Here is a 22332-nt window from a genome sequence, read left to right on the forward strand (position 1 = left end):
GTTTAAAGAGATTAGAAGAACAACGTGAAATTATGAATTGTATCATACACACATTGATACATATATACAAATATTTCCATAGAATGAAATTAACAAGCTAAATCCAAACAACACCCTCCTGATTTCAACTATGAAAATTCATAATTTGTATTTTTAATTTAATGCTCTTTTCATATCTGAACATTGAATGGTGCAATTTGGATTTAGCTTGTTAATTTCATTCTATGGAAATATTTGTATATATGTATCCATGTGTGTATGATATAATTTATAATTTCACATTGTTCTTCTAATCTCATTAAACCCTTTTTTTTAAAAAAAAAATATAGTCGAAAATAACAGAATCAGTAATGAAAACATCTACTCATTTTTAATGTAGTTAAGTGGGGAATGATTTTTTTTGTTTCTAATTAACAAATTGTTTGCTTTTCCTAGAGATTTGTTTAATATTTTTGCTTTTGATTTAAAGTCTAACTGTTGTGATGAACGGTGTCCGAAATCTGATATTGATTCATGGTGTTGTATATGCTAACCTCCTAACTAACTACTTAAGCAAGAAAGTGTATTTATCTACTGAATAAAATGCACAGATACTCATTCATATATACATTCCATTCTATCCTTAGGAATTTGACCCATTTATTAGCGAATCAAATGTACTTATCCTTCAGGTCACTTCGGATTGCTATCGATTGACCTTCTCACAAGGCAACTTTTAATTGGCTTTTCATATAACTAACTTCATCACAAAGTGTTCATATTATATGAAAAGAACTAGTGAAAATTTAAGAAGACTTGAGCTTGATACCCTGTTTGAGGTCATATATATGCACTGTTGAAATGTTTCGTACTAAAAAAGCTTTAGAATCAAAAACTATCAGTGACTAGCTCCATGGTGTATTACCAGAAATTGCAAATCGATGGAGGTTGTAAAATATAACCTAATTCAATTCTAACTTTTTGATTTAAACAATGTATCAAATTTCACGATATATGTAGGTTGTGCAAACTTATGGTTGTGTACCATATAAGCGAGTTTCAAGATTTAAGACGCAAATGTCTTTCATTCCTCTTTCACTTTTTTCATTTCACCATTTACAATATCTTTATTAGCAAATTAATGTAATATAGCATGTACCGAAAGTAGTCATCCAAGTATTTGATGTATCTTTTTAACAAGATTGATAATTCAAAGGCAAGTGTAATAATCAATTCAAGTGATGTAATAAAAATAATCAACACTTAATGTCTGAAATTCAAATAAAAACGAGCACATTCCAAGCATACTTGATTCTAAGGAATTATTTTTTATTGCTAAGCTATATTATCGTTTGATTATAAAATAGCTGTAGAGAAAAGAAGATTATTTGGCTGATAAATATCTTCATATTTTTGAAAGCTAAAATTTGTAGATTTTAAGTTTTTTTTTAAATAACTACAGTGAAGTTCTAGAATACAAACTTATTCATTTAAGCAAAGATGAATGGTGGCTAGCTATGGAATTCAGGACGCTCGTTTCATCCTACTTGGGACTCGTCAGCTGGATGTACCTGTATCTCAGGGTTGATATTCACTCTGGGACTCGAACCCAGTACCGTTCGCTTATAATACTTGTGACTTAAGGCAATTTCGAGGCGATCCGCACAGAACGCACATATGTCAATAAGAGACTGATTAATCACAGTTCTAAATATCAATGGAACATTTAAATAAACAATATAAAATTAATTATTCATTCGATTTTTTTGTTGATAAGTTCAACCTCCATTGCTTGTTACTTTAAAATACTATCCCGCTTCAAATGATTATCACTGTATAAATTCCTGATCGAGATCATTCTAATGAATGAAGAGTGTATTGAGACAAATGACTATCACCAAGCCATCGTATATAACTATTCAGTATGTTAGTAATGATAATAGTAAAGAAACCATTGACAAAATATCAAGATTTTTTTTCCTCATACACTTGTTATCATTCCTTACTTATCGTGTTACTCTATCGAATGCTTTCAATTCGTTCTTTCTTTTTTTTAAAAAAAAACACAATTTCAGATAAGTAACATTTCATTAACTCCTCGAAGAATCATGGAACGTAACACTAATCTTCATAAGATTTTGACAATATTAGCTTTAATTATTTTGGTGATCAGTTTTATTGGATTATTAATTATCATTGTTTTATATATTCTAAGTAGTAACATTCCAGATGTGGTAAGTATTGTTGTTTTAATATTGTAAAATACTTTTTGCAGAATTTTTTTATTGAATGTTTTATAAATTCATTTCATTCGTATTATTACGGTTTTGTATTTCTACAACTCAGTGAATAGTAATTGTGTGAAGTCAGTTCACTATGCGGGTATCAGTCAGTTATACTTAACTTATATCCCTAGCACAAGGGATATAAGTTAAGTATAACGTCACCTATGGCGAAGACGAGATATCCGTCTATCAATTAAGGGACGAGTATACTGCGCAGCAGTTCGTTCTGTTCTACTTTACGGCTGCGAAACATGGCCATTAAGAGTAGAAGATACTCGTAGGTTACTAGTATTTGACCACAGATGTCTTAGAAATATTGCTCGCGTCTGCTGGTATCACCGGGTAAGTAATAGTGAGGTTAGACGCAGGGTATTAGGGAATGATGGTAAATCAGTTGATGAGGTAATGAATCTTCATCGACTGAGATGGTTGGGCCACGTGTTACGTATGCCTGAACACCGATTACCACGACGCGCTATGCTGACTAGTGTAGAGGATGGTTGGAAGAGAGTTAGGGGCAGACAAACCAAAACGTGGCATCAGTGCTTGAAGTCACTAACTTCTAGTCTGAGCCATGTTGGTAGATGCAGACTACCTGGTTGGGATCCGCACGACTATCGTAACTAATGGTTGGAGACTCTAGGTGACATGGCTCAGAATCGATCACAATGGCGTAGGTGTATACACTCTTTATCTTTCCTTAAACCTTAAGATTAAAATTACTTCATAACGTTCTTCCTTCCTATACTATATCCTTATATACAACCTTTCTTTTATATATTACCACCACTAAATTCGGTGTTCATCTTGTTGTGCTAACGAGGTATGGCAACTTGGACCGATGCATATATGTGCCTGGTCCTACGTCGTAGCTGACTGACTGACTGATCCCTAGCACAAGATTCTTGAAGTCTAATTTGCATACGATATTATCATAACAGAACGAAAATAACAAATATGAATAACAAAGAAATTGAGATAATGAGAAAATATTGTTTAAGATGAGAAGGAATTAAGTAGTATAGATCAAGGAATACTGTTGCTCAAAATCTAGAGAAAGAAAAGAAGTGCATTCGTGTTTTTGTGTTTGATTCTCAGCTACGTCACCTAACGTCTACAATCGCTTATCGTGGTTATCACGGGGACCTCAACGAGATGTTCTGTTATCGAAATCGAAATAAACGGAACAAGGACTTCAAACCCTCTGATAAAATGGCTCATTATATTTTCTATAAGGTTGAATTATCTTATCGATAGTGTTTTCTCTCCATTCATAGTATCATTTTTCATCTTTGTAAGCAAATATGGATAGTAGCTAACAGTGTATGCACATATGCCAAGTAGAGACTGATCAATTGCAGTTCAAAATAACAATGGAAAGATACAAGTAAACAACAACAAGTGAATATAACTTCACCCTATTTCACAAGCAAGTGGCTATCAGGACTCAGTAGTTAAATGGATAACGCTATGGTGTTTGAAGCTAATGCTTCAGGGTTCGAGTCCCAGAGTGAACATCAACTCTGAGATGCAGATACATCCAACTGACGAGTCCCAAATAGGACGAAACGCGAGTCCTGGATTCCACTGCTATCCACTATCCATATTTGCTTATAAAGCTTGTGACTTTAGGCAATATAGAGACAGTCCGCATAGGATGTATATATGCCAACAAGAGACTGATCAATTGCAGTCCAAAATAACAATGGGAAGATACAAGTAAACAACATCAAATGAATATTATTCATCTTTGTTTATATAATATTCTGTTTATTATCTTATAGTATTCAGTAGTGATTGATGCAGGATCAACTTCTTCAAAACTTCATTTATATAAATGGATCGATGAACCATTTCGATCAAATGGAAAAGTTGATGAAGTGACTAATGAAAAACTTTGTAAGTGATTTATTCTATCATAGTCGAAATTTAATTTATTTAACCTTTTAAAAAAAGGAAACGTAACTGTTTATTTTCACTGATAATCATTTGACTAATTGTTAGAAATCAGACTAGACTGTTGGTAAATGTTTTTATGACAACAGTTATGCTTGCCTAAATTGATGGATTTCATTGTATTTTTGGTGGTTGAAGACTTTACTCTTGTAGACTCCATCATATTTTACAAATTACATATGCGAAATTTCAGTGGTCCTTCATTTGACTCCAATTAGACCGTATGATTATGTTATCGAAATATACATCCTAGCTACCGTCGTATATAAATATCGACTTGTATCGCGTTAGTAAATAACTGAATTAAATAAGTTAAATACAAGAATAAAGTTTGAATACGCATATTTCGTACACTCAATGATCTAGGAAAGGAAGCGGAGAAAGCGAAGCGAAAAAACCGATTCAGAGAAGATGAGTAAACCAACTTAATTCAATCAAGCGTGATTCGATATTAATATTCTGACAAAAATAAATTACAGACAAACGATAAATAAGATAAGCAAGTAACATACAAACTCTTACTTCAAAACAGTTAAGGACGATAAGCGAATAAGGGATAGTAAAAATGTGGCTTGGGAAGATAGAATAAATTGGTCTGTCCAGAAGCCGGAATACCCTTTGTGGGCTTTACATAGTACTAGCCACTACAAAATATAAACAGCATATTACTAGTACTTTGTAAAATAAATCTTTTTATGACTATTATCTATTGTGAAGACTTATTACCCCAATCTGAGATACTGTAACCTAACAAAAAAAGATGTTTAATGTACTACACTACATATAGAGACTCTGAATGGTTAATAAACTTATCTAAATTCGTTATGACTTATTGTTAATAAAAACTTAACGAACTGTTTACTGTACAAATATTCATTCCAATATCTGTATAACGTTAAGTGTGCGAGAGTCTTGATTTGCTCGTACACATTTAGTAACCCTGTTTCATATTCCTTTAGTACTGTAATGATTAACCGGGAATTTCTTTTCAATTTAATGTCATTGATATAGTACCATCACTGTTGGTCTGTCAGTTCAATGAAACATGTATTACACTTAGTAAAAAACAAAAAAAACTTGTTTCTGTCAAGTTTTCCACTTCAACATAGCTTACGACTATCATTATAAAAGCACTCTCTAGATAATCTTTAAAAATTACTATGCTTCATCGGAACAGCTTATAATCTTGGTAATTGTTTAATTATTAGTAATTACCTAAAGTTTAAATTGAAGCCATTATCACTATATTTAATTTCCCTTTTGAAAATACACTATCGAGGATTATAGAATGTAAAGAAATGATAAAACTGTCTGTGGTTTAGTGTGCATCATTGTTTTTTTTTGTGTCATCGATTAATTGTTAACCTAATGACCTTGAAAAGATGATTATGTGAACATAAACTTATTCAATTTAAAATACATAAGCGTCATTTATTAGAAAACTGAGGTAACTTTATTTTCAATGTATCTTCGTTTCAAGTAAATCCTAGTCATTGACACGAAACTATCGATTATTCGGTCATTTAAGTGTTGATTAGGATATGGACTCATTTTTCGTCCCTTGAAGTTGCGTTTTCTTTAGTACAAACTTTAGAGATTTGTTCTGGTGATGTTTTTTTTAAAAGGGAGATGCAAGCTTTATAATTTAACCACTCATCTAAGAGAACGTATTTCCAGTAAAATCATCCACTGGTCATGACTTTTCAGCAGAACTCCAGGAGTTACATCTTGAAGCCAGTCACCAGTGGAGTCCAATCCGTGTCGAATATCAGACAGTTATCCACTTCAGACAATGGATGAAAAGTTGAGCAAGACCATAGATTCATTGTAATTAGACATTAACACCGTTGAATGCCGACCTAGTGGTTTAGAAGTTAAGAATTCGCTCATGAGACGGAAGGTCCTGAATTCTGTTCCCTCATGCGCGATCATGGGTCTGCACTACTTAAGAGTCCCATACCAGGAATAAATGGCCGTCCAGTGCTTTAAGGTTTTCCATGGTGGTCTAGCTTAGATCGGCTCATGATTTCAACTGTGAAAATACTACAACCTCCACAGATCCTCACACTGATATCTTAGAACTGATCTTTGTGATTTAATAAACTCTCTGAAAGATGTAATTTATCGATGAACTAACCAAAAAATAGTAATATTATGTTGAAATTCGCCAATTCATTAAAAACTTTTCAATGGGAGTTTTCTAAAGATTATGCGACTAAATAACAAGAGATGTTATCAAACACAACTTCGAACAGAATCTAATGTTTATCTCATTGTAAGTTTTTTTACTTTAATATTTCATTCGTAAAACTTGAGGTTTTTCAAACCGAATAACGTCTAACTTGGTTACTTGTATTTATAATTGCTTACTTCGTTTTGAAAATGAATTTTCACACTCATATTTTTTCATAACGCCATTTCGTTTCATATAAGGAATATTTTATTTAAAATTAATTAGTTCACCAACTGACCCTGAGTATAAATATTCCACTAAAACTTGTGATTAATAGTAGGGTAACAAAGCAAACTCACTGAATTCATGACATTGCCCAATCATCTTCCAGTGGCACTGACGAGTAACTGTCTCACACCTGACATGTCGTTGAAAGTGGGTTGTTCAGTATCGTACACTGATTAAAATTACAACTGCACACTGTCTGTTGCTAACATCAATGATTTGAAAGTTATTCACTGTCAGAGTGATCTGAAGGTCATGTGTTCAGTCCTTGATGAGAAAGTCGATGAGCACTGTAAACTAGGTATGATGGAATAGTTCTCTACTGTCCACTAGTTTTCAGTGGTTATTTAATTAAAGTCAGTCCATGATATAAACTAAGGTCAAATGTTTAATTAATTACTCCAAAAATACTGAACAGTAAGTTGAAAAATCTAAAATTGAAAATTAAGACTTACCAATCTAAATATTTTACTTTTATTACCACACATTGTTCCCTTTATCATGTTGAAAAGCGCAAGAACAAAGATTTGAGCGAAATAGCATGGATTCGTTTTATTTCGTTTGGTTCTCATCAGCTGCTTACAACCTGTGATATTTAAAGACCATAATTACAGAATAGGTTTAAATTGCTTCTAGGAAAGAGTTTATTTGAAAGTTACTTTGAAGACATATCAGTGTAGTATTGCAAAGTTGTATGCAATATTCAATAGACTGAATAAAATATTGTAAATATGTATCTTATATAGAAGAACATTCTATCACATCGATAGTGACAAAGATCCAAAGTGCTAGAAACAAATGGTTACGTAATGAGTAAACGCTGATAATAAGTACGAATAAAATAAGTAAATTTTAGCCATTTAAAATAAAATTACTAATCTAGAAAACTTTTGTGTCATCAAAGACAGAAAGATTAACAACTGTCTCCTTTGGAACAAATAAATCAAGTTTCTGACATCTGATAGTGATAGCTTCATCAAACTTTTGAATTCTGGAGCTTGGCTGTTTATTAATCACCTTAATGATTACAAGGTATCAAACTGATGTCCTGTATCCAAGACATGTTTACTAACTGCATTAATTGAGCAATGAACAAGGTGAACCACTGTTTTCAACAACATCATAATCAGGCTGTACAATTTTCAAGTCGATAATCATTGTATTATAACTGTCAAAATAAAGCATATTAGTGAATTTGACAATAACATGTGTTAAGAATGAATGGTGAGCTTTTGCATTTGATACAGAGTGAATACTTTAAAATCGTATCGTTTGTAAATTGGAAAGGTCATTTACTAAAGGTTAGAATGATTCATTGTAAGGTGTGAAGTTACAACCGATGTAATGACAATAAAACAAACCATGTGAATGAAATGTATGGTAGAAGAAATTTAGTCTTATTAGCGGGGATAATAATAATGGATTCATTTTAATTTAATATGTAGAGTTGTTGTCAGGGCGATTGCCTCGAGAGATTCATGTGTATTGACAAAAATGACCATGTAAACTAAGAATGATACAAGGTAGATACAAACATTAAGGGAATCAAGGGTAAGGTATTACAACTCAGGTTTAAATATTTGGTGGCCCAATCGTGGTACAAGATAAATATTAAGCTTGAACAAACATCTTATAGATACATAAATCAGATCTTTTAGAGTGGATCCTGATGGCTTTTGTTATGTAGAGGAGTTGTGTACCAATTGTGCTTTATAATAATGATAACTCTGACTTTTATTATTATTGCCATTGTTATTATTATCACCGCTAATAAAGACTAAATTTCTTCTACCATACATTTCATTCACATGGTTTGTTTTATTGTCATTACATCGAGTTGTAACTTCACACCTTACAATGAATCATTCTAACCTTTAGTAAATGACCTTTCCAATTTACAAACGATACGATTTTAAAGTATTCACTCTGTATCAAATGCAAAAGCTCACCATTCATTCTTAACACATGTTATTGTCAAATTCACTAATATGCTTTATTTTGACAGTTATAATACAATGATTATCGACTTGAAAATTGTACAGCCTGATTATGATGTTGTTGAAAACAGTGGTTCACCTTGTTTTTAAAGATCATAAATGTTTACTATCATTGAGTAATCTCATTATTCTCAATTTTCCATTATCTCATTAGTATTTTTACAAGCAACGTTAAATTACATTTAATTATGTAGATTAACCTAACTTTTTTAGAGTCCAGAAATGCTTGTTATTTTTGGTGGGAGGTCTGTTCAAAGTTTTAGGCCACCCATTTCTTAACTGTGCAAATATTACAATAAACTTTCATGTATTAGATTTGTCACTGTAGGGTTGCGGCAATTGTTGAATTTTATTGAAACCATTAACTAATGTAAGTTAGATAAATATTGGAAACCTGGAAGCACTGCTGTTTAGTTCTAGTGTGGGACTCTTCAGCAGTGCACATCCACGACCCCGCAACCGGTAGTCGGACCCAGGACTTTTGATTTAGCATGAGAATGCTTAATATCTAGACCACTGAGCTGAGATCTAATTGCATACAGGTCTAACTACAATCGATCCGTCATATTGCGCGGCCGTCTCCCTTCGCCTTCGGTGAGTAACTGTCTCACACTTGACAGGGTTGAACTCCACTGGTCATTGCTTCTCACTAGATTTTTTCGAGTTGAATAATTATGAATATTAACTGTATATACGCAAATAGTGTTATGAAAAATCGACAACATATCATTATGCTAAACACTGGAAATTTCAAGCCAAATTTCTGAACTTGACATATTTTCTTCCTCGTTTTCCCTTTTTAAAAAAAGGAATGAACACAATGAAATTGATGAATTTAATATTTTATGAGTGGGAAATGTAGTTATTGCAACTAAACGGATAGCATGCCCTTTTTGCTGAAGAGGTGTGGGAGATATTGATTATTAAGAAAAGCATTTGTAAAATATAGTTTTCTGAATAATCATAATGTAGATGTATGTTAGCGAGAACTGTTTCCCAATACTGGACAATTGCCGCTGAGAATTCTTTACTGTACTAAAATTTGCCGTATTGAATAAAGCCACTAGCATTGAGCTAATTTGTCTTCTACACTCGGTTAAAGGTCTTCGAGTCATCGGTTATTTAGGACTTTAGTTAACCATTCAGTCATTAAGTTTTAATACTTTATATCATTGTACCTATGGTGTTGTATCACTTACAAGGTGTATGGTAAAATTTTTGAATTTTATCTTATTTACCCAATAAATTTGATCAGAGCTATTCAATTTTTAATTATTATTGCGTAAAATAATGTTTCAAAATCAATGGAGCATAAACAATCTATATGGATGTTGTTGTTTGTTTATTTAAACAATGTCTAAAATAAGATTAGTTCGTTTTATAATGTTCCGAGGTATGTCTGTATCCCAATATGCTAGAAATACTAAGTAGATTTCTATCATGTATCATTAAATATTCATTAGCGTATCGGTGATTCTGAACTACAAGTTACGTATTATTTTATCGTCTTAGGTATCTATGACTACTAGACTATCATCCGGTTAAATAGATGTCACAGCCAAAAATAATGCACCCTTTCTCCTGTACAAGACTACTGGCCACATATTTAGTGTGTGTTTGTTGACAGTATTATCTACCTAATTACCTATTTTAGTAATGCTCATTAGTTGTTTAAAACTGTAATTTACACATATTCTTATTGGATAATTACTAAGTAACCAGACTATATATATATATATATATATGTATTCTTTTTGGCTTTTGTATCACTTTCGGCTTGATCTTGTACTATTTTCTAGTTTATGGTATGATGCAGTCTGCTTTGCTTGTATATAGACTGCGTATGTCTGAAATATATGATTCATACAGTGGAAGCTGAGATTATGTTCTGAATTAAACGGGTAGGGCAAGACAAGAATAACCGATAAGGACTCACAGTTGACCCTGGGCTGCTCGTGCTGGTTAACACGTCATTGGTTTGATACAGGGACAAGGTCGTATAAATCGGATCCTGATTCACGATCTTGTCACGTGATAATTGACAGGGAAAAAGATATAACAATATTCTTCAATTTATTCATCTACTGCTGACTGAAAATGATTTAATCTGTTTCGATCAGTAAACGGAGTATCATTAAAAACTTCTTGAGTGACAGATTTTCTCCATCATCTCATTGAAACAAATGTCTTTTATGGAGCTGAATGATTTTTTACACTGGATCACGCATTAACTGAAGCTCCTAATTTGAATCACTTTACCTAAACTCATTGGTCTATATTTATTATGATCAACATACGATCCCAAAATCTTTGATACAACTCCTCATAGAGGAAGAGGATTGTGGTTTTGTACTGCTAATTAACTACCTCAAAAACAAAATGAATAATTTCTCCTATAGTGTCTAGTTTTCAATGAACTGCCAATAATGAATATAAATTTCGTACATATAGTTTCCTTTATCATTTTGAAAAAAGCAAGAACGAAGATTCTAGCAGAATAACATCAATTCATTTTATTTCGTTGTTTCTCGTCAGCTGCTTACACCCTGTGATATTTCAAAATCATAATTATAAAATGGGTTTAAATTACTAACATGAAAGTGTTTAGTCGGAAGTTATGTCGAAGACATTGGTATACTATATCAAGGGTGTAAATAAATTTAATAAACTGAATATTGTAAATATATACGTGCTAATGCAGCTACATTGGCTGAACAGGAAGGAAGATATATCTTAGATTTTTTAAGGATGTTCCAAAAAGTCTTAGAACAAGAGAAAGACTATAAACAGTGCAATTACCAAACACCTCTTGGATACAGGACATCAGGCCGATACCTCGCAATCTTTCAAGGTCATTAGTAAACAGCCAAACTCTAGTCTTCCGACGTTTTCTGAAGCCATTGCTACCAGACGTCAAAAACCTGATTTATATGTTCAAAAGGAGATGGTTATTACCCTTTCCTTGTCTTAATGACAAATACTCCATTGTATCTTAAAAATTTTCTTGAAACTCTTTCTTGCATTTATTACATCATTTAGTTTTTATTTCAACTATCTTCCAGATTAATAATCTTATTTTATTAACTGAGCTTTACTCATTTTATTCTTATCAGCGTTTGCTCATTATGTAATCACTTGTTTCTGGCCGTTTGAACTGTTGTCACAATCAATGTTGTAGAATTTTCTTTTACGTAAGATATATATTTACAATATTCAGTCTATTACCCCTTCCAGCCATAAAGAATGGTGAAGCCTGGTAGGCATTTATGGAGAAGAGTGCTACATTGAAGCACGACACAACTACCGAAGCAGGATAGCTGTTTTTGCACTGCTTACGCAGAACCATTACATAACACTCACAACCCATTTTTTTGTTTGTTTTTGTTTGGGCAGACTCAGTTTTTTCCACTCTTTTGAACCCTCAATAGTAATGCAATGACTCTCTGTAGCATTCATAATCGTTCTCGGGTATTGGTAGAGTAGTTGATCAGGCCGATCTCCACCACCCTCATTACCGCTTACGTTAGTTCATGGAAACAGTCTCATGATCCAGGAGGCACGACGAGGACGTGTGAGTCGGATTTTGCTTCCCAGTCTATTAAATTTACTTACACCCTTGTTACACTATACAAATGTTCCTTCAACATAACTTCCGAGTAAACACTTTTATGTTAGTAATTTAAACCCATTATGTAATTATGATTTTAAAATATCACAGGATTTAAGCAGCTGACGAGAACCAACGAAATAAAATGAATTGATGTTATTCTGCTAGAATCTTTGTTCTTCAAACGGATCACAAATTTATTTAACGTCATTATATTTTTTCTTCTTTCTAATTCTTATCATCCAGCTCCTGGCATATCAGATTATATTAATGATACAATTAAAGCTTATGATACATTAAAACCGAAACTTTTGAAATTAACGAATAGTTTAACATTTGAACAAAAACAGCATACACCAATTTATTTGGCTGCAACTGCTGGTATGCGATTAAAACTGTAAGTTTTTTCAATTGATTAATTCATTCATATCATAGTGTTTCCATGTACATACATAAATTTTTGTGTAACTAGTGCCTGGTCCTATGTTGTAGCTGACTGACTGACTGTTTTGTCGCAAGTTTAAAGCCAACTTTAAATAATACAGAATTTTTCGATATCTATTATGTAGTAGTAGGTTTGTATGAAAGTCAGATAGAAAAAACAGAACTCGATTAGTAAATTCCATTTATTTTGTTAGAGTATGACATCAAATTACAGTTACAACTGTTTGAGAACAGGAAAAAATTTGTATACTAACAATCAAAGAACATTTTGTCTACACTGAAGAAATAGCCTTGAACATCTGTGATCTGACTCGATTGGCATAAAAATAGTCATAAGAAGAAGAAACGATGGACTTTACTGAGTAACACAGTTAAAGAATAAGGAATACCTCATTCACTCCCTCCTATTTTCTATCCTATATCTTTTTAAGTTGACGATTAGGAGAGGACAATATACTTCAAAACCTTCCAAATAAACTTCTTAACAGTTGAGTTCATGATTCGGTCTAGGATAAAACACCATTGAAAACCCGGAAGCTCCGGACGGCTATTTCGTCCTAATATATATATATATATATATATATATATATATATATATTACTGACTAGTGGCAAATGTCACGTTTGTCTTATAGTTTGATGCTGATCAGATTCTATCGATCAAGTTGTATTGTAACTACCGGTTTAACTGACTTATAGTTGTACAACATTTTAATTTAAGATCAATGGAGGTGGTCGTTAGAAAACGCTGAACTTAGGTTTAACACTAGTTGGCATACGTCATCAGGACGTACATGCGATCTCAATGAAACTTATGCTGAGGATTTTCCAGTATATCCAATCCACCCAATACCCTATTTGGAATTATATGGTCGAATGTCGTCAATGATACTTGATTACTTGGTTGGTTTTAATGTAAAAACACTTGAAATGAATGTCTGAAGAAGCTTTTGAAATTTTATTTTACACTTATTAAAATTGATTTAAGCGTTACAAGTCTGTACAACTGAAAAAAATCATCCTTCTCAAAATAGGTCCCAACTATATTCACTCAATATTTTCATTAAACATATCGTCCCTAGAATCGTTTGTCATATTGTCGACTCTATTTGATATTTTATTTTTTAAACTTGTACTCTAGGTCAAATTGTGTATTATTATTTCTCCGTAACACTCTGCAATGCTAACACTAGAAGAATGAGTTATTCCATAACACAACTATATTTACTATGTGGTAATATCAGTTAGCATGAATAGAAAACTAAATCTTCGTGACATATTAGTTGCACTCCTTTTGACAGATGGAAGGATTTCAACAGGAAACTAAATATGCACTGATCAGTGTAGGAATAAATGGAATGTGCATAGTAGTGGAATCCAGAACGCACATTTCGCCCTATTTGGGACTCCAACCTAGTACTGTTCGCTTCGAATTCCATCGCGTTACCCACTTAGAGGGCTCCACTGCTATTCATATTTCAGCTGTTTTATACTCACTCGTGTCACAATGCCCGTATCAACGCAATCCTCATATGATGAACATATCTTAACTAAGAGTGATCAAATTTAAGTCAAAATATCAACAACATGTTAATCTAATCCGTTTCAAATTAAGTAGATTGATTAGTTTATAGCAGTCTTACTAAATATTTAAATTACTTGTTTCAGTGAACATATTTAAACTACTTTATCGATTGTTTAGGAACTTTACACTGATGACTGAAGCACTTCATATTTATAATGGCTCAGCAATACATTCAAGCTGATTTCCGACATCGTAAACTACCATTAACTTCAGTTTATTGAACAGCTATTTAGATCTTTGTATAGTGTAGTAAACAAGAACACGAGTGGGGAAATCGCATGTATTTAGGCACAAAATTACTGAATATCTCACTAAAATCTGACAATCATACAGTAAATAGTTAATTTGCAAACTATTAATCAATTTACTTAGTATTGTTTGTTTGGATCTTCCCATTGATGTTTTTAGGACTGCAACTGGTCAGTCTCTGATTGGCATATGTGCATACTGTGCGTATTGTCTCGACATAGCCTAAATTCATAAGCATGGTAAGCAAAGATGGATAGTGGCTAGCAGTGCAATCGCACAAGCAAGTGGCTATCAGGACTCAGTGGCCGAGTGGATAACGCGATGGCGTTTGAAGCGACAGGTACTAGGTTCGAGTCTCAGAGTGAACATCAACTCTGAGATGCAGGTACATCCAGCTGACGAGTCCCAAATAGGACGAAACGCGTGTCCTGAATTCCACTGCTAGCCATTATCCATCTTTGCTTACCATATTAATCAATTGTCTCAATCTTAACTATTCTTTCTGCAGATATCAGTCCATGGACTCCGATTATTATTGTTCATTCATTTTCCTACCGATTGCGTTTCTTTTCCGTTCTTTCCTTATCAATCGTCTACTGAAATACATTCAGTGCCCGACTATCGTCATATACTACTTATGTGTATATAAGCAACCCACACCACAATAGGACATTTGTTTGAAGAAGATAATAGGCTAACACAAGATGACTTACCTATTTAGGTGGTAGGAAGTGTGCACGGTGAATTAATGAAATTATATCAATGCTTGACAGCGTTTTCTTTCATCTAGTTTAGTTTACTGTACCCAACAACGTCGACACTAATGTGTAAAAGTATTCTAGTGCTTAAAAGTCTTAGATTTCTACTGATATGTTAACAATGCAAACCTGGTTTCACTTCATTGAATTTAACCGATTGAGTAGTATAATTGGGCTTTATGCAGCAAGTTTGACTGAAAATTGAGTGTACAGACTTGCACTTGATAAAAAGAAGTCCGACCTATTAACATTAAATTTTCAGTACTTTTTGAGTGAGCTATTTATTATAAACATTATTTATCAGTACATGCCTAGAACAATATGTAAAACGGTTTAATCAAGTTAACACATAAATTTAACAATTGAAAACTCTTAATCATCAACTTCAGAACCATTTCGATGATACACAATACTGTTTAACCAATTAGTTGAAATTGATTAGTTTCCATTTTCGACAACCTTATTTAATCCATAATATAGGATGAACTTACTTCCTCCTTTCCTATCATAGTCAACTCTAATATCACTTTACGATTAAAAATATTGTGAAACAGGACAAATTTTTTCACAAACCATTCAGTTATTGACAAATTACTGTTAGTAGTAGTAACAATAGTAGCATTTAATAAACTTGCTAAATCATCATTGATTCTATTACATATATAAATTAAATCTTTATGAGTTATCATTACTATTAGTATTTTGCTACTTCTATGTGCAAAGTGTAATATCAAATCATTTTATAGTGAATACATGAGTCAATTGAAGCTAAACCACCATGGAAAACCTGGAAGCACTGGACGGCCGTTACGTCCTATTGTGGAACTCCTCAACAGTGAGTATCCACGATTCTGTCTCGCGAGATTCGAACCCATGACCTATCAGTCTCGCGCGCGAACGCTTAACTTCTAGACAACTGGGTTGGCATCCAACGGTGTTAATTTCTAACTTCACTCAAAGACGGATAAGTCCTGGGTTCGAATCTTGCGACGCACACTGCCGAGGAGTACCACAATAGAACGAAACGGCCGTCCAGGGCTTCCAGGTTTTCCATGGTGATCTGGCTTCAATTGACTCATAAATTCAACTATAAAATTACTAAAATCTTCACAAAACCCCTTCTCATTTTATAATGATTACTATTATAAATATAAGCACTACTATCACTGCACTCAATAAACTATTTATTTTTCTTTTCACCAGTTTGATGTAAACATGGATATCCCAATAAAATTGATTCTTGTAAATTATTGTAAATATGAGATGGATTAATTCATGTCTCTTATCTCTGTATACCCGTCAAATTATTTTTCTACTTGTATGTATAATACATTATTCGAATTTAATTGAATCTACCTCTATATATATGTCGTATCTGATATGTGGGGCGAGCAGTTGACTGAGCTAATACACATACATATTATCCATATTATTCTACCGAAAATGGGGGAATAATAGTAGAAAGATAAGGATTAATAAAAAAAGCTTCCAAATATGAATTGTCATTGATAATAACAATCATAACCTGTTTTACATTTGATTCATCAAACGTATCATATTATACCCTTGGATAAATGTATTACCATTTCATTTCCAATAGTGTAGCAAATACTTACTAAACTGATTTCATGAAGTTTATTCTGTGCAATATTTTGTTTTAAAAGAGGGAGAGGATGTTTCACCAAGTATTGATATCAGTGAAAGGACTTGTAGTATCAGTTTATATGTTAAGCCCATATACTTTATTCTAGCTTCTGGCCAAGCCAATTCGCCTGTTCATTATGAGTCATGTTTACACCTTGTTATTTATTCACTTATTAACTCTGGCCATTTTTTATATGAGCGTACGTATGTGCAAACTTCTTATCCTACTTATCGCATGTCTGTCATTTAGTCTTGTCTGACTATAAATATTAATTAAGGCTTGGTTAAAGTGAGTTGGCTTATCCGCCATCTCCACTGCGTGTCATTTTTGTTTCACTTGCTGATATTTACTCATGTGCTTATGGCTTTCTTGCCTGCGTTATTTGTCAATAAAAATGTAGTTGCCGCTTCTCTTTGCCTTCTGATTTTATGCACCGTTAAGATTTGTATTGTAATGGTTATCGGGGTGAACGATTAGCGAAGCACGGCACTACAAACTAATGTGATAAACTTGAATTGTATTGACTGAAGAGAGATTCTCTACGGATTCCTTGTATATTATTAACACTAGTTAGTGAATTGTCTAAAACTAGGATGAATTAATTGTCCAATATATTTTCGATTGATTTCTAAATGATTCTTTATTGGATAATAGTTAAGTATTATCAATGTATAGAGATGAGTTCAGTTAGCTAGTAGTCTAATCATTGAATATGTAGTTTTATCAAAGTAAAACTGAGTTTATATTTTGTATTATCCAGTTAAAAGCATTTATAGAAAGAAAAAAAAATCTATTTCATTACTTCTATTGGTTTTATTCTATTAACTGATTGTAATGAATTGATAGTTTCCCCCCCTTTTTTTTATATAGTTTATTTGTGCTTTTTACGAAGAAAGAGGTAATGTACCATGATTACCTAAAAATAGCATAGACAAATGAAATATTTGAAGAAAAAGAACATTTCATCCATTAGAATACGGTAGTCGTTTGATTATTAAAAAGACATCAAACTATGTCACATACTTATTTCACATATAGATTTAATGGTTTATTTGAAATGATCTGATATAGAGGGAAAGTTGTTTTTTTATTATTAGATTGTACTAAATTTTATTATTTTGCTTCCTTCCGTTTTTATTCTGGTTTGAAAAGTTTATCATTTAATGTAGATTCTCAAGACATTAAAGATTTAAAAAGTAATACTGGTAAAAGTGTCATTTACTAATGACCTTCGGTCAGCCAATCAGAAATAAGATAAATCCTCATTTATTTTGCGCAAAGTTGAAAGTACTGTGATAGATAACTTATATGTTATTATTAACTGGATGGAAATATGTCAAACACCAAAATTATTGAATATAAACAGTTAGCCGTATACTAAATAGGTCAACCAACCATGTTAACAATGTTTAAAGTAAGTATTTGCTCCTCATACTTCGAATACAAATAATCTGTTATCTTAACACTTTTCGTTACACACTAAAGCAAATATTTACTTTAAACATTGTTAATGTGGTTGGTTGACCTATTTATTATATAGTTATCTGTTTATATTCAATAATTTTGATGTTTGATCATATTTCCTTGAAAAAGTTTGTACCAGATTGCCGAATGAAACGTTGGATTTACTTCAAATTCATATAAATATATTCTTCCTCCTTGAAGTCATTAAGATGTTTAACTAAACAGTGACGCAGTATGAAAAGTTCTCATTGGTGTAAATGCCGTCACTAATAATGTAAAACATATCAGAAACATATCTTGATCTAAGTTACCATAGTTAATATTACTAAAAAATGGGTAACATAGTCAAAATGAAAATTGCTGTGAGAAGGAATTAGCATCCATTAAAACGGAAAGTTAAACATAAGAAAGATTTTTCAAATGCAACGAATCAAATTGAAGTAATAGAGATATGGAATGACACAAGCCTCTGGATTTAGAATACGATATAAAATGATTGTAACTGCGTTCGGAGAAATGTCACCTTACGTCTCCAACTATCATTTGATACTATTACACTGTCTACAATAAGAAATTCTGTTTGTTTTCCGAACCATTCAGTAACATTATTAACTATTAACAAATATTTTGTTCAGATATCTTTGACTTACTTCTCACCTACTCCTATGTGAACCAGTAACGAACATCAGAACAGGCGGTGGCTAGAAATCTGTAATATATATCCCATATCAGTAATTAGGTAGTATCATTAAATATGAAAGTTTTGTAAAGATTAAATGAGGAGACGGTTTAGCTTTTTAAATGAAGACCTCACTTACTAATTGTTGATTGGTATTTTTTACATATGTACACTGAATACCTACAAACTATTTTTTGTGTTTATAGGTATTAATACCAAGCTTGAACTTGATAGTTTCAAATAATCTGAGCATTAGGTAGAAAGTTTCTTTTGTACTCTTTAGACTTATGTTAATTTAATTCAGTTATTTACTTATTCTGAAGAAGTGGCTTACATTAAATCACAATTTATTTATTTATTCAAACACATAAATATTGGTGCAAGGGGGCACTACATATATATGTGCCACACAAAACAATGAAAATGGGAAGAGAAAGGGGTAAGATGCATATATAAATAAAAAAAAGTAATGGTGATGGAAACTGAAATGTACAACCGGAAGAACTTTCTCAGTTAAGAAGATTATAACCACTCTTTATGCAGAAAGTAAAAGAAGGTTACAGCAGGATCACAATTGGCTTCTATTCTGAGCCATATCTGATAACGTCTCTAGCCACTGTGTAGCACCATCTCTTGGGCCCCAGCCAGGGAGTGGTTGGGCACCCGGGCAGTATCACAGCCCTCGCGTAAACATATGAAATAACGTTTTCTGCTCACGATGCTTTTCTCGCTTCCACTAAATCACGATACATCAAAAATATAACTTTACTATTCATTGGGATATGACAAGAACATATATTTATTGTTATTTATTGTGTTATTTCAAAGTTATCATTAACTAACTTGTTAATGTATAAAAAACATCAAAATGATTTACATTTATGCACATAATTTATCGTATGTTAACTTACCGATATGGTATGAAGATGAAGATGACAGAACTTCATGAACTCCTATGAAAGATAATAAATGACATTGATTTTATGATATACACGAATCAATTGTTTGTGTCACGAGATAATTGTTTCTTCACTTTTCTACATACCTAAATACTTTTCTTAATACTTCAACTGGTTTACGGTACTTTTTAACTTACACATTCAATGAAATATATACTGATTACCAAACAAATGGATGACCTTAAACATTCTAATTTTTACACTTATTGAGCGCTTAGTAGTGACCAATAGTATATTATTTAGTCCTTTGAACCAAGTTACAATGTGGCCATACTAAACCATGTAACTTGGTACTATCATACACTTTTTTGGTGTTAGATGATATTGAGCAGTTCATTGATAGTATTGGACTTCTTTTCGGTGTTGATTCCCACTCACTTCCAGTTATTCTAATAAGAAATTCACGTCCAGAGCTTTCTGTTATTAGCTTTAAATCAACTAACATTTAAACAAATATTTGATTTCTGACTAATCAAAGCTAATCAGTGATGTTTAATTTCAAATCTAACTATCTCTACAGAACCCTATTGGTAATCATCATCGTATACTTACTAGTGGCTTACAAAACTATGACCAGTAGTATTCAGCCATATCTAGCATGAGATAAGTATCACTGTTGACAATAGATGATGTTCGTACACTATCACGAATTGCTTAGGGTCAGAAATGTAAAACATTAAATGACATGTCAGTGTTTTAAAGTTTGGCCACTCACTGTGAAAAATATAGGTTCTAGGTTGAATCTCTGTTAAGTTAATGGATACCCGCTGATGAGGAGTTCCACAGTAGAATGAACTAGCTAACCAATATCTTCCTAGTTTTCAATGGTTATTAACCGAAGTTCACTTCATGGAATGAAACTTTAAATATGAGGAGTTTAATTGCCTAGCTAGTAACGTATATATATGCGTATGAAGTTTACTTCGTATGACCCAGATTTTCTATCTAGCATCTTAGTGAAATTACATATACATAAATTTATTTGAATGAGAATTTCATATTAGAATTTTTCAAATCCAGCCAATTAGTATTAACACTGATAATTGAAATAAGTTAACAATTCTCATTAACATAGTTGAGATCATGAGTCAATTGAAGCTAGACCACCAAGGAAAACCTGAAAGCACTGGACGACCGTTTCGTCCGATTGCGGGACTCTTCAGCAGAAGATATTAATTAAAGATTTTCACATACTAAACTGGCTGGGGTTATCATAAACAATTTCATTATTCAATAATCATGTTATATCCTGTAATATTAGTCATTTTCCCATTCATTTAGTAGATAAGCCCTCCATATTAAAGTATAATTTTGATTTAAGATTTCAACTCTAGCTCTGAATTTCACTGTATTTATGTCTTTCATTCAGTTTACTAAACTGCGCCACAGGGATATATTCATAACAATCAGTCGTAGATGCCTCCAACGATTTGAAATTAAATCCCTGGTGAAAATTACCCTCTTACTAAACAAACAGGAAAATGATCAGAAGAGCTATATACAAGATATGTATATAAGATTGTAAAGGTTCCAGATAACCTCGGTAGTCAAATTTATACAATTAGTTAATCACTTATAATTGTTTAGCTATAGAACTATTAAAATATATATATTCTAATTCTCATATTTTATCATCTCTATAGAATTGAAGATCCATTAGGAAGTTTAGATTTATTCTCAGTAATTCGTCAATATTTAAAACAGTCTGGTTTTCAAATTGAAACACCAAATGAGCGTATTCGTTTATTGTATGGATCAGAAGAAGGACTTTATGGTTGGGTATCAGTGAATTATATTTTAGGTATTATTAAAGAAGTAAGTTTCAAACTAATAAGTTGTTTTTTTTACTTATTTTGGAGCAATTTTCATTTTTAAATGATTCAAACAATCTTTAACTAGGATTATAAACATTGATATGAAAAAAGTGCTACTCAGAACCGTGTACACTAATCGATACTTGTTTACTGAAATACATAATATTGGTAACAGTTATAACAGCTTTATCGAATTACTATTTTCTTGTCTTTGTTACAATAAATGATTCTTTTACTTACTTACTCCTGTCACCCTTCGTGGAGGGGCATAGGTCGCTGACCAGCATTCTTCATCGAACTCTGTCCTGGACGATCCTTTCCAGTTGCTATTCATCCTATTCACGTCTGCTCTTTAGCCTTTCTCTTTTCTTTCTCCTTTAAGGATTCCAAGTTACCGCCTGCTCAGTGATTCAGTTTGGTGATTTCCTCAATGTGGGTCCCATCCACTTCCAGC

At 32.5% G+C, this 22332-nt stretch overlaps 1 protein-coding gene across 1 annotated transcript in view; it reads left to right on the forward strand.

The window, feature by feature from the left end:
* Smp_042020.1 (putative atp-diphosphohydrolase 1) overlaps positions 1–22332 on the forward strand; it is a 52327-nt gene that overhangs the window by 16074 nt on the left and 13921 nt on the right. Inside the window, exons 3-6 of the mRNA XM_018797214.1 lie at positions 2055–2213; positions 4049–4163; positions 12529–12679; positions 21708–21879. Of these exons, the coding sequence (XP_018652278.1) occupies positions 2055–2213; positions 4049–4163; positions 12529–12679; positions 21708–21879 (597 nt within the window). The remainder of the gene's footprint in view (positions 1–2054; positions 2214–4048; positions 4164–12528; positions 12680–21707; positions 21880–22332) is intronic.

This window comes from Schistosoma mansoni, chromosome 4 (assembly GCF_000237925.1).
Source record: "Schistosoma mansoni strain Puerto Rico chromosome 4, complete genome".
In the NCBI taxonomy this organism is placed as follows: domain Eukaryota; kingdom Metazoa; phylum Platyhelminthes; class Trematoda; order Strigeidida; family Schistosomatidae; genus Schistosoma; species Schistosoma mansoni.